This window comes from Galeopterus variegatus, unplaced genomic scaffold, assembly GCF_000696425.1.
Source record: "Galeopterus variegatus unplaced genomic scaffold, G_variegatus-3.0.2 Scaffold638, whole genome shotgun sequence".
NCBI lineage: Eukaryota > Metazoa > Chordata > Mammalia > Dermoptera > Cynocephalidae > Galeopterus > Galeopterus variegatus.
Window position 1 is genome coordinate 479861 of NW_007726749.1, and position 13627 is coordinate 493487.

The following is a 13627-nucleotide window of genomic DNA, read 5'->3' on the forward strand; positions in this document are numbered from 1 at the left end:
GATTAATACCAACCACTGCCAGCTTCTCAGCATGTAGTGCACGCTGAGCGCCATGCTGGGTCCATAAAAGGTGTTAACCCATTCCATTCAAGCTCCAAGGGGAGCTTATTACCCCACTTCATGGACAGACGTGGAAGGCAAGGCTCAGAGACCCAGTGGTCGGGCAGCCTCAGGAGCCCTTCCTCCCTCAGAAGTGCAGCCCCTGCTGGGGTCTGCAAGAAGCAGGAGGAAAATCTCCAGCCAGAGAAGATTGTTTGCAGCTGCCAAGATGAGTTATTGCCTCATAAACAAGAGCAATGCTTATCAGGGCACTGCCCAGCAAGAAAGACCCAGGAAAAGCCCCAAGGACCTCATTCAGACACCCAAAAAAGTGCCTCACTTTTGTCTACAGGACTTTGGCATCCACCCAGCACCACCCAAAGATGTGGGGCATCTTGAGGCTTGTTTCTGGCACAGAGATGTGCAGAGCTCGCTGGTACTCAGAGAGTACATACCCATAAAACCAGTCCCCAAGAAGCAGAACATTACAGGCCCCCAGAAGCCCCTTCCAGAAATGACCCCCACCCCGACAGAGACAATACCCCCCTGCCTTGTATCAGAATGGTTTTGACTTCACATAAGGGGCATCATCTACTCGTCTCTGGCTTCCCTCCCTCGGTGTTTTATGTTCGTGAGACAGGGCCCTGCGAGCACAGCAGCTTGTCCACTCTCATCACTGCACAGGCTGCCTCGAGTTTTGTTTTGAATCACTGCCTGATGACAGAGGTGGGAAGCCGCCCTTCTCAGCTGACAATCACCTGCCCTCTGCAACCTGGAGCCCCAAGTGGTTGTCCCATCACTGCCCTTAGTGGTTCTGTCATACAAGCCCCCTCTGATTCACACCCTTCTGTGGCTCCCACCTGTCAGTACACAGTCCAAGCCCCTCCCAGTGGCCTGCCCCCACTTCAAGCTCCCACCAGGCCATTGGTTCTTCCCTGCTCAGCACTCTCACCTTTCTCCCACCTGCTAACCCTACTCATTCCCCACCCCCAAGCCCAGCATCACTTCCTCAGGGCCGGTTGCCATAGCACTCATTGCATTTGTGAGCCTCTCCCACAGAGGGGGACCCAGGATGGTGGGGGCTGTGTCCCCAAGACCCAGCTCGGGGCCCCACACACACAAGGTGCCCAGGAAATTGTCAGGAAGTGACTGGGGGGAGTGGGGAACCGCAGGTGTGCTGTCCCCTCTTGTCTGCAGAGAGTCCGGTTGGTCGGTTGCCAAGAGAGGAAGTGGTGGGAGGTGAGAGGCCTCGCGTGCAAAGAGGACCCAGACTTCCGCCCTCCCCAAGCCCCAGGCTGCACACCTCTTCTCTCAGCAGGTTTAGTCTGTTTTTAGCTGCCAGGGGCCTGGCCCTGTGCTGAGTAGGTAGCCTTAATCTCAGGTAGTCCTCCTGCCCCCACCTTAGAGCACCCCCATGTTTGATGGAGGAGGAAGCTGAGGCTGACAGGAGGAGGCCTTGGCCTTGATCACAGAACAATCAAGCAGCTGCCAAGGTCCAACTGCAGGACTCAGAGTCAGGCCCCATCCCTTTCCTCCTCCCCAGCCTGCTATGAACATCCCTACCCCCATAAAGGGGTCCACCCAACCCAAGCCATTGGTGTCCCCAGCTGCCTCTCTATTGCAGCCTCTGAGTCCGTGATGAGGCCCAGCTGCTCGGTATGCGAGTGAGGGCTGCTCCTGACACGGACTGATACCTCGGACATGGGGGTGGGGAGGGCTGGGTCCAGCAGCTGGGGGTGGCCACCAAGTGGTCCAGCACCAGCACCCACACTGGTTCAGGGCCAGGAGAGAGAAGTCACAGCCCCAGGGCAGCACCAACCCACAGCAGGAAGCTCAGGACTAAGAGGCAACAACGCAACAGAGGCCACTTCTGCCCACAAAGGGCCTGTAGTCTGGGGAAGGAGCTAGACACATGAACAGGGATTGCAGTGCTTTGAGTTGAGGGCACCCAGCAGGTGCACAAGGCCAAAAGAGGCCAGGGAACGCTTCCTGGAGGAGGTGGCTCTTGGGCTGAGCAGGAGTTCCACGAGTGGAGCAGCGGGGGAAAGGAGCTGGAGGAAGCAGCAAGTGCAGGAGCAAAGGCACAGAAACCACAAGGTCAAGGAGCAGTGCACGCCATACTGAGGGCCAGGAGTAGCTGGGGCCTCCACCTGCTGAAGGGTCCTGGCTCTCTCACCCGGACACTGCCCACCAGCAGTCTGGCAGCCAGTGCTCTCTTCATCTAGGCAGAACCATCTTCTGTCTGCCAGAATAGGTCCCAGAGCTGGCTGGGCAGAGGCCCCTTCCTGTGGCAGAAGCCTCCCCGAGCCCAGAGGAGCAATCCAGTTCTCACCAGCTCGGAGCCACACAACCCCTGCAGGGCATATTCAAGCCAACAGATGCAAAAAAGTATGTGGACCCTGAGTTCAGACACTAGGTGTGGTCCTTGCCTGCTCCCACCCTTGTGGAGGGAAGAGAGCAAGTCCCGGCAGGAAGCACCCTCTCCTGGCAGCACCCAGTCAGTCCAGCCCATAGGAGTGCCAGCTGCCATGGAGGGGCAATTGAGGGGTGCCATTTAGCCCACCACCATGACTCAGCCCAGGACAAGAGGACAGACTGCAGCATATACACTGTGTCCACCATGTGCCAGGAGCCAAGTCAGATGTTTGATGGTCATCATCTCACCGTGTCCTCCTGAGAACACTGCAAAGCAGCACGAGCAGTCCCACTCCACAGGGCGGGTCACTGAGACTTGGGGGCAAAGTCCCTTGCCCAAGGTCACATAAGCAGTGAGTGTCAGAGGCAGGATGAGAACGTCTCCCCTGGGCTTGGCAAAAACCAAACAGGTAAAGCTCCTTCCTCCCAACCACCTAAACCAACTGGCTGGAGGGTGTGTGGGCTAGCCGCTCCCAGTGACATCTGGACGGGGGGAGCAGGAAGCTCCAGGCCAGCATGCCAGAGCTCTTCTGAGCTCTCAGTGCCAAAAGAGTCTCAAGGCAAAGACCAAAGGTTTGCAACCACAGCCCAATGCAAACACCAAGGCCAGGCACAGGCTGGGTAGCTTCAGGCCTCACCGAGTCCCCAATAGCAGTCTGACCTCACAGGGAGCCAGCAGGCCCAAAGGGTGGCTGACAGGTCACAGAGCACATCTCAGGCTCTGTGGGCAGGTCTGGTGTGCCCACAATCCAAAGCACTTGCCAGGGAGGGTGGATAATGAAGAGTGACACGCCCTATGTTAGTCCAGGTCTCTTTCTAAGTAAATCTGGTGTCTCTACCCTGCTTAAACCTTTCTGTGGCTCCCTGGTGAGATGACAATAAATCTAAACTGCTTGCCACAGATATTACTGCCCATCCCCAGCACTAGACAGGTGACTGTAAGGTCACCTGACAGTCACTGGACTCCACATACTGAGTCCCTAGGGTCCTGAGGCCCATGAGATGACATGCCAACAGCCATCTCAATGCCCAGGCATGGCCCCCGAATGCAAGACAGGACTTCTAGGTACTGACCAAGCAGGGTTCAAAGTTACTCAGGGCCTCCCAGCCACCCCCAGACAAGCATGACCCACTGGTGCTTGCTATGGTTGCTGAGAAGAAACCCGTAGCCAGAGCAGCTCCCAGGACAGAGCCTGAAGCAAGGAGCAGGCCTTGGGGAACAGCCTTGGCTCCATGGAACCAGATCACCTCAGGTCAGGGCTGCTGCCAGGCTGGCAGGCAGGCGCTGCCAGGGTAGCACCTGCCAACAGTGTGGCCAGCTGGCTGCAAAGGCCAGATCCAAGAGCAGACACCACAGACAGGCACAGGTGAGGCAGCTTCAGGCCTCACCAAGACCACCAGCAGCACGGTCTGACCTCACTGGCCCTGTGCCACAGCCTTGCTGCCCAGTTGGCCTCTGAGGCCACCCAGCCAGGCCCTGCCCACTTCTGCTGCCAGCAGGACTTCTCTCCACAGGCTGCTCTGCCAGCTTATGCCCCCAGCCTGCACATGGAAGACCTTCCAAGGGGGCCGCAGGGACCATGCTGGCTCGAGTAAAATAAAGGAGGCAGAGCACATTGGGGGATCCAAGGGGGCATGCAGTGGGATCGGAAGGAGCCTCGAGCAGGCAGCCCACATGAAGAGACAGCTACAGAGCCCCTTGAGCCAAACACTGCCATGTGGCACTGTTGCTGGATCTTCCAACTTGACAGAAACGGAAAGGCTAGATTTTTATGTGATCAAAAACTACTGGAGCACTGCAGGAGTTCAACAAAACCCTGGCTCAATTTGGCCATTGTGCACCCTCTGAACGTCCATCTTCCAGTATCTGTTAAGCACTAGGCATGATGCCAGGCCTTCGAGATGAGGAAACCTACCTGCCCACTCTGCCTGCTAATCTTCTCTCCAGTCTGTCCACTCCTCTGCCGCTGCCTGCCACTACCAAGCCGGGCCAGGCTAGCACTGCCTGCCCAGGTGCCTCCAACGATCTTTCGGAGGGCACAGGTCAGGCCCCCTTGTATCTTCTGCACCTGGCAGCCAAGAGCCATCATCCTAGCCAGCAACCCAGGCAACTTCACTCCCCTGCCCCTTGACAGGACTCCCAAAGCCAGCAGCAGTCCAGCCTGGCCATCCTCCATCTCCACTTTCTCCAGCCCTTCCCTACCCCTCCCCATGCCCCCACCACACCAGCCCCTTGCCTTGGACCACTGGCAGCAAGTGCCTTCTGGCAAGGGGCCTCTACTCCAAAAGCTCTTCCCAACCTTCTTCTAGTCCAACTTCTTCAAGGCCCCTTGGCTTTCAAGGATCCCATGAAGGGTCACTTCCTCGGGGAAACCCTCCTTATTGCCATGATGTTCCTCATCATGAAATAGTGAGCTCCATGAGGGCAAGGACCGTGTCCAGCCTGGGGCAGGTACTCAATCAGTGCCTGTCAAATGAATGGACAGATGCTTGAACAGAAATGTCTCCCATGGGCCGACCCTGTGGCGCACTCGGGAGAGTGCGGCGCTGGGAGCGCAGCAGCGCTCCCGCCGCGGGTTCGGATCCTATATAGGGATGGCCGGTGCACTCACTGACTGAGCGCGGTGCAGCTGGTCACAAAAAAGAGAAAAAAAAAAAAAAAAGAAATGCCTCCCCAGTTGGTCTGCTGGAGTCTAACAGGATCCAAGAGACCCACCCCAGATCTGCCTGGCTTTGAAGTTTCCATGATGCCCTCTGGGCACACTGCCTCTCACCCAACTGGAAGCCCAGGACCAAGGGGTGCTCAGTGAAAGCAGAATGAGGACAGGAGCCTGTCAGCCACCACCTTCCTCCTAGCATTCTCAGCCTCCAGAGCCCCTGCTCTGTGAAGGAAAGTGGATGCCCTGCCCATCTCGGGGGTCACTCTGCACCTCCACGGCCCCGCTTCCCTTGGCCCCAAGGGACAGACCATGTGTCTATCTCCACCTAGCCCTCCTGGAGCTCCACACCAAGATGTGCCTAAGAGCAGGCCTGGCAGGGAGGTGGATTCAAGTGCCATCCACAGCCTTTTCCAAGGAAGAAGGGCAAAGGACTGAGGACGTAGAAGCTCTGGCCAAGTGTGTGGCCTGTGTGAGGAAAGACCAAGTAGCCTGGCCTCCCCAGGGACCCGGCCTGGGCACAGGGCCTCCAGCTACAGAGCTAACCCATCCAAGGCCTTCTTCATGCTCAAAGAATCCTAAACATCCCTCCAAGGACTCCCATCCCAGCCAGCACAAGGCCATGCTCACAGAAGGCAGGCAGTAACTGTGTGGTGAGCAGCCGTGAGCTCTTTCAACAGGTTGCCCCCCCCGCAAATCCCTCTGAAAGCCAACTGCGGATTCAAAGCTGCCAGAGAGGAAAAGGCAAAGGGGAGGGGGGNGGGCAAAGTCCCTTGCCCAAGGTCACATAAGCAGTGAGTATCAGAGGCAGGATGAGAACGTCTCCCCTGGGCTTGGCAAAAACCAAACAGGTAAAGCTCCTTCCTCCCAACCACCTAAACCAACTGGCTGGAGGGTGTGTGGGCTAGCCGCTCCCAGTGACATCTGGACGGGGGGAGCAGGAAGCTCCAGGCCAGCATGCCAGAGCTCTTCTGAGCTCTCAGTGCCAAAAGAGTCTCAAGGCAAAGACCAAAGGTTTGCAACCACAGCCCAATGCAAACACCAAGGCCAGGCACAGGCTGGGTAGCTTCAGGCCTCACCGAGTCCCCAATAGCAGTCTGACCTCACAGGGAGCCAGCAGGCCCAAAGGGTGGCTGACAGGTCACAGAGCACATCTCAGGCTCTGTGGGCAGGTCTGGTGTGCCCACAATCCAAAGCACTTGCCAGGGAGGGTGGATAATGAAGAGTGACACGCCCTATGTTAGTCCAGGTCTCTTTCTAAGTAAATCTGGTGTCTCTACCCTGCTTAAACCTTTCTGTGGCTCCCTGGTGAGATGACAATAAATCTAAACTGCTTGCCACAGATATTACTGCCCATCCCCAGCACTAGACAGGTGACTATAAGGTCACTACACAATAAATCTAAACTGCTTGCCACAGATATTACTGCCCATCCCCAGCACTAGACAGGTGACTGTAAGGTCACCTGACAGTCACTGGACTCCACATACTGAGTCCCTAGGGTCCTGAGGCCCATGAGATGACATGCCAACAGCCATCTCAATGCCCAGGCATGGCCCCCGAATGCAAGACAGGACTTCTAGGTACTGACCAAGCAGGGTTCAAAGTTACTCAGGGCCTCCCAGCCACCCCCAGACAAGCATGACCCACTGGTGCTTGCTATGGTTGCTGAGAAGAAACCCGTAGCCAGAGCAGCTCCCAGGACAGAGCCTGAAGCAAGGAGCAGGCCTTGGGGAACAGCCTTGGCTCCATGGAACCAGATCACCTCAGGTCAGGGCTGCTGCCAGGCTGGCAGGCAGGCGCTGCCAGGGTAGCACCTGCCAACAGTGTGGCCAGCTGGCTGCAAAGGCCAGATCCAAGAGCAGACACCACAGACAGGCACAGGTGAGGCAGCTTCAGGCCTCACCAAGACCACCAGCAGCACGGTCTGACCTCACTGGCCCTGTGCCACAGCCTTGCTGCCCAGTTGGCCTCTGAGGCCACCCAGCCAGGCCCTGCCCACTTCTGCTGCCAGCAGGACTTCTCTCCACAGGCTGCTCTGCCAGCTTATGCCCCCAGCCTGCACATGGAAGACCTTCCAAGGGGGCCGCAGGGACCATGCTGGCTCGAGTAAAATAAAGGAGGCAGAGCACATTGGGGGATCCAAGGGGGCATGCAGTGGGATCGGAAGGAGCCTCGAGCAGGCAGCCCACATGAAGAGACAGCTACAGAGCCCCTTGAGCCAAACACTGCCATGTGGCACTGTTGCTGGATCTTCCAACTTGACAGAAACGGAAAGGCTAGATTTTTATGTGATCAAAAACTACTGGAGCACTGCAGGAGTTCAACAAAACCCTGGCTCAATTTGGCCATTGTGCACCCTCTGAACGTCCATCTTCCAGTATCTGTTAAGCACTAGGCATGATGCCAGGCCTTCGAGATGAGGAAACCTACCTGCCCACTCTGCCTGCTAATCTTCTCTCCAGTCTGTCCACTCCTCTGCCGCTGCCTGCCACTACCAAGCCGGGCCAGGCTAGCACTGCCTGCCCAGGTGCCTCCAACGATCTTTCGGAGGGCACAGGTCAGGCCCCCTTGTATCTTCTGCACCTGGCAGCCAAGAGCCATCATCCTAGCCAGCAACCCAGGCAACTTCACTCCCCTGCCCCTTGACAGGACTCCCAAAGCCAGCAGCAGTCCAGCCTGGCCATCCTCCATCTCCACTTTCTCCAGCCCTTCCCTACCCCTCCCCATGCCCCCACCACACCAGCCCCTTGCCTTGGACCACTGGCAGCAAGTGCCTTCTGGCAAGGGGCCTCTACTCCAAAAGCTCTTCCCAACCTTCTTCTAGTCCAACTTCTTCAAGGCCCCTTGGCTTTCAAGGATCCCATGAAGGGTCACTTCCTCGGGGAAACCCTCCTTATTGCCATGATGTTCCTCATCATGAAATAGTGAGCTCCATGAGGGCAAGGACCGTGTCCAGCCTGGGGCAGGTACTCAATCAGTGCCTGTCAAATGAATGGACAGATGCTTGAACAGAAATGTCTCCGCCTGGGGCAGGTACTCAATCAGTGCCTGTCAAATGAATGGACAGATGCTTGAACAGAAATGCCTCCCATGGGCCGACCCCGTGGCGCACTCGGGAGAGTGCGGCGCTGGGAGCGCAGCAGCGCTCCCGCCGCGGGTTCGGATCCTATATAGGGATGGCCGGTGCACTCACTGACTGAGCGCGGTGCAGCTGGTCACAAAAAAGAGAAAAAAAAAAAAAAAAGAAATGCCTCCCCAGTTGGTCTGCTGGAGTCTAACAGGATCCAAGAGACCCACCCCAGATCTGCCTGGCTTTGAAGTTTCCATGATGCCCTCTGGGCACACTGCCTCTCACCCAACTGGAAGCCCAGGACCAAGGGGTGCTCAGTGAAAGCAGAATGAGGACAGGAGCCTGTCAGCCACCACCTTCCTCCTAGCATTCTCAGCCTCCAGAGCCCCTGCTCTGTGAAGGAAAGTGGATGCCCTGCCCATCTCGGGGGTCACTCTGCACCTCCACGGCCCCGCTTCCCTTGGCCCCAAGGGACAGACCATGTGTCTATTTCCACCTAGCCCTCCTGGAGCTCCACACCAAGATGTGCCTAAGAGCAGGCCTGGCAGGGAGGTGGATTCAAGTGCCATCCACAGCCTTTTCGAAGGAAGAAGGGCAAGGGACTGAGGACGTAGAAGCTCTGGCCAAGTGTGTGGCGTGTGTGAGGAAAGACCAAGTAGCCTGGCCTCCCCAGGGACCCGGCCTGGGCACAGGGCCTCCAGCTACAGAGCTAACCCATCCAAGGCCTTCTTCATGCTCAAAGAATCCTAAACATCCCTCCAAGGACTCCCATCCCAGCCAGCACAAGGCCATGCTCACAGAAGGCAGGCAGTAACTGTGTGGTGAGCAGCCGTGAGCTCTTTCAACAGGTTGCCCCCCCCGCAAATCCCTCTGAAAGCCAACTGCGGATTCAAAGCTGCCAGAGAGGAAAAGGCAAAGGGGAGGGGGGGTCTCTCCAAGCCACAGTCTGCTTCTTGGATAGCCTGGCACCCAAGTACAGAGCAGGAGGAGCCCCTGGAGGGACCTCTCCTCTCCTTCTGGCCCAGCCTGCCTCCTTTGTGCAAAGAGGGATACTGATGAGGCACAGCGGACAGAGGTGAGGGTCAGACCAGAGTCTGCCTGGCTGTGCCATTCACTCATCCTATGAAGTGGCCCTGGCGAGTCATTTCTTTGCCCTGGGCCTCAGTTTCTCCATCCATTGGCTAAGGAGATGATTTCTGTCTGTCTCCTCCAGAGAAGATTTGCTGTAAGTCAGTGCCTCCCTTGTGTTCCTCTCCCTGGGTATCACCAGCCACGTGCATGGGGCAGGCCACAGGACTGTTGCCAGATGGGAGCAGAGACCTCTTGGAATGTTTGGGATTCTTCCTGCGTGAAGGCTGCCTTGGACAGGTTGGCTGCTTCCCAACTCGCCAGACTCGGCTGGGGCCTCTGCCATCTCTCCCAGGACCCCTAGGAAAGCCTCCCAGATGCTATTTGGATGCATCTGCCTAGGAGGCCTCTGGCAGGGGCCTTAGCAAAAGCCCACCGTGCTCAGTGCCAGCCTGTGCCTGACCCCTAATCCATGGCAGTGACTTCAGCTCCACCCCCACTTTATGGTCCTGAAAACCTTTCTCCTTGGACCTCACAAGACCTAGTTCAGTGCCTCCAAACTACCCACCTCTGAACTTTCCTGTACTACCCCGTCCACTGAAAGGAAACTTTTTCAAAGGTCTAGGGTGTCACATGGGTGTGTAGCAGCTTCTAACCCACTGCCACCAAGGCAAGACAGGGCTTTGGAGCTGGACCAGCCCAAATTCAAATCATATCTCTGCTACTCCCTAGCTGAGTGACACAGGCTCAGTTATTTCAGCTCTCCTGACCCCAGTTTCCTCACCCATAAGTGGGGATAACACCATTAGCTCATGGGGTGTTGTGGGGATTCTGACCATGCATTTGAGGTGCTCAGCAAGTCCCCGGCATACGGTAAGTGCACAATCAAATGTGGTTCAAACCATAAAAGTGTGATTTACCCAAAGTGGAAATACCTTTTGTGAAATACTCTGCACAGTGTCTAGCACACAGCAGGGCACTCAGAATATGGTAGCTGTGAGGATTACGTTTGTAAGGAGGCCTCAGAAAGATGAGGCTGAGGAACAGCCCAATATACCACCTGCTCTACCTGCTCAAATTGGGTCAGGCAATCTGTGTTCCCAGCTGTTGCCAAGGCACCCAACACACAGAAACACTCCAACTAGGAAAGCGGGCAATGCAGGGGTGGGACCTCGGGCCTGCTGAACTCTGGCACCACCCATGCTGCCACCACCAGGTCTCTGGGCCACCTCAGGGGTCCCAGGAGTTGGGGGGAATGTACTACTAGATCTGGGCCCAGGATCTAACAAGGTCCAGTTACCCCAAGCCCTTCCCCAACTTGAAAACAATGGGGCCTTGGCTATCTGGAGGGGTGGGCTGTGAGGCAGGGCTCACAGGCTGCAGACCAGGGTGCGTGGGGTGGGGGTGGAGGGAGGAGGAACCCAGGAATCCCATCTCCTGGGCAAAAGCCCAGCAAACAACAAAGCAGCTCTAAACGGGCCTCAGGCTCCAATGTCACTGTCCACTCTCTCCAGCTACACCTGCCTGGCAGCAAACAACTACCCAGCACCCATTGAGTGACCAATCTTGGGCGGTTCGTCAGTTCCTCCCTCCTCAGCCCCACTAATGTTTCAAATAGGACGAGGACTGGGAAAGGCTGTTTGGATTCGGCTGGGTTCGAGAAATCCGAGGCCCCTGGCCAGGAGGGAAGAAGGGAAAGCAGAGGTGAAATCCAGACCCTGTGAGTTAAGACCTGGAACTTTCCAGACTTTCCCGGATATGGGGGCAGGTTTAGGGCAATGGAAAGGCTAATAAGTAAGGGGCAGTGGCTCCAGAGCCTGGGAAGCCAGGCAAGACCTCATTATCAATTCTTCAGTGGAATCTAAGACTGTCCCCATCCCCAGCTCACCTGGAGGCCCCCTGCTGACTCTATCCATCACCCCCAAGAACTGGGAGGGGCTGGAACCTGGCCCCTCTGCCCATAGTAATCATAATTGCTGCAGCAATTTGCCTAGGCCAGACATGGTACATACATTATCCATTCCACCTCACAACTCTGTGGTGGGGGGGAGGGATATGATTCCATCACCCCCAAGAACTGGGAGGGGCTGGAACCTGGCCCCTCTGCCCATAGTAATCATAACTGCTGCAGCAATTTGCTTAGGCCAGACATGGTACATACATTATCCATTCCACCTCACAACTCTGTGGTGGGGGGGAGGGATATGACTTCCCCATCACACAGAAGAGGAAACTGAAGCTCAGAGGCACAAGAGGGGAGTGGTTAAAAGCACATCCTGAGTTTGAATCTAGCTTCCACTGTATTAACCCAGGCATGTCACTTCCTCTCTGAGCCTCAGTTTCCACCTCTGTAAGATGGGGATAATAATCCTACGGGACCCCTCCTCCACCTCTGCTCCATGACATAGCCAAGGGGTTAAGAGAGAGGTGTTAGTAAAACAGGGAGCGCAACCACCAATAATTGCTGGTTCTTGCAATCAGAGAGGTCAGGTAACTCGCCCAAAGTCATCCAGCCAGTGAGTGACTAACTCCAAGCCCTAGCACTGAGCACAATCCTCTCTCTGAAACCTTGGGCCACTGTGTGGATGTCCATGGGATCACAGGCTTCCCAGGCAACTGAGGATGGCCACCACCCCCACTGCAAGGGGCAGCCCTTGTCTAAATTCCTCAGATAAGCAGCTCCCAGCAGAACAAGGAGCCAGTACAAAGAACAGGCACCCCACCCTGTCTACAGAGAGTCCTAAATCTGGGTTAGGCCACACAGTTCCCTTCCCTTCCCCTCTTCCCAACAGAACATTCGAGCTCCTGATTCATCCAACAGGTCTCCTAAACAGGGCATTCAGCTGACAACTGCCTTCTGTGAGGTCCATGGAAAGCCACTTACTTTCCCTTTCTGAGCCTCAGTTTCTCTATCTGTAACACACACCCCATCTCGGAACAGTGAGGCAGATCTGGCTAACTGGACCCACAAGGAGGTCTGAGGAGCAAAGAGCAGAGGAGGTGAGGAAAGCAGTGTGCCCCAGGTGCTGGGCCAGGCCCTGCACTGCATTCTATCTACTGAAATTTCTGCACAACTCTGACGGACAGACATGTATTAGGCCCACTCTCCAGAAGAGAAAACAGAGGCCCAGAAAGTAACAGATTGGGACTTGAACCCCCATCTATAGGACTCCAAGGCTCTGTCCAGACAGGCCAGGACTTCGTGACTTCAGGTGGGCACAGTCAGTTGAGGGGCAGCGTGGGAACTCAGCTTCACTCAGCAATAAGCTGGGCAGCTGGACCTGCCAGGATGGGGATGAACACAAAATCAAACTCAAGGGAGCTACTTTCAGAGAGGGCAGCAGCCGCCTCCACAAGGGCATTTGCAATGCAAAGCAGCACAGCTCCAGCCAGAAGGGGACAGTCATTCAGAGGGGGCTGGGTAGGCCAAAATCCAGCCACCTCCCTCCAGCCAGACCGAGGTATGCCTGGGACCAGGCATTCCCAGCCGCTGGGGGGTGCCAGATAACCTGTGGCTGGCCCAGGCTCTAAATCATTTGACAGCCCAAGTGGCCAGCTGGGGTGCAAGGTGTCTGGAACACCCCTCCCCTACTCACTCCTTCAAGGCACAAATCCTGCTGGACGCTAACCTGCAAGCCTGCAGAATGGGCCTACTGCAGGCTGTGTACAGGGCCCTAGAGGGGGCTGAAAGAATAGACTCCCAGGTCTGTCACCTGCAGAAGGGTGCCTGGCACCCTGCCAGCTTCCTCAGACCCAGTCCTGCCTTGTGCAAACCTGCCCCAGATACACATAATCCCCCAACTCTCCCTGCCCCAAGGGGCACTTCCACACTTGCCAAGCGGCTAGATCTCGCTCACCACCCCTCTCCCCTGCAAGCGTGACTGCCCCAGCTCCTACCTGGACGACAAGCTGACAAAATCCCCGCCATCCAGCAGCCGGACCTTGCAGAAGAGGACCCCGTTCACGAAGGGGACCGCAGTCAGCTCCTCCAGAGTGAAAGTGGTTTGGAATTTGAATTTCTTCTTCTTCATCAAGAAAGCCATGAGCGAGTTCCCTGAGTCTGAAGCCCGGAAGGCCAAAATAAAGGGGAGAACGGGCAGAAATCCCCAGGATTTCTTTCCCTGCACACACCCCCTCCTCAAAACACCAGAGCCGGATCCCGCCCAGATGGTGGCGGAGGCGGCGGAGCAGGCGGGGATGAGTCCGAAACCCCAGGTCTGAGCAACCAGTCCAGTTCGCGGGCCCGCTGGCTTCACCCTCGGGGAGCTGGGGCTCGGAGGGGCTCGGAGCGGCTGGGGGCTGCACTGGCATGTAAACAGAGGGACATGGCCCAGGAGGCGGGGGCACGGGTGGCGGGCGGCGCGCGGGCGGCCGC

General features: G+C 56.7%; 1 protein-coding gene across 1 annotated transcript in view; it reads right to left on the reverse strand.

Moving 5' to 3' along the window:
- FAM102A (family with sequence similarity 102, member A) overlaps positions 1 to 13528 on the reverse strand; it is a 39777-nt gene extending 26249 nt beyond the window's left edge. The window contains exon 1 of the mRNA XM_008570868.1: positions 13150 to 13528. Coding sequence (XP_008569090.1) covers positions 13150 to 13295 — 146 coding nt within the window. The 5' untranslated portion in view covers positions 13296 to 13528. The remainder of the gene's footprint in view (positions 1 to 13149) is intronic.
- Between the last annotated feature and the right edge of the window lie 99 nt (positions 13529 to 13627).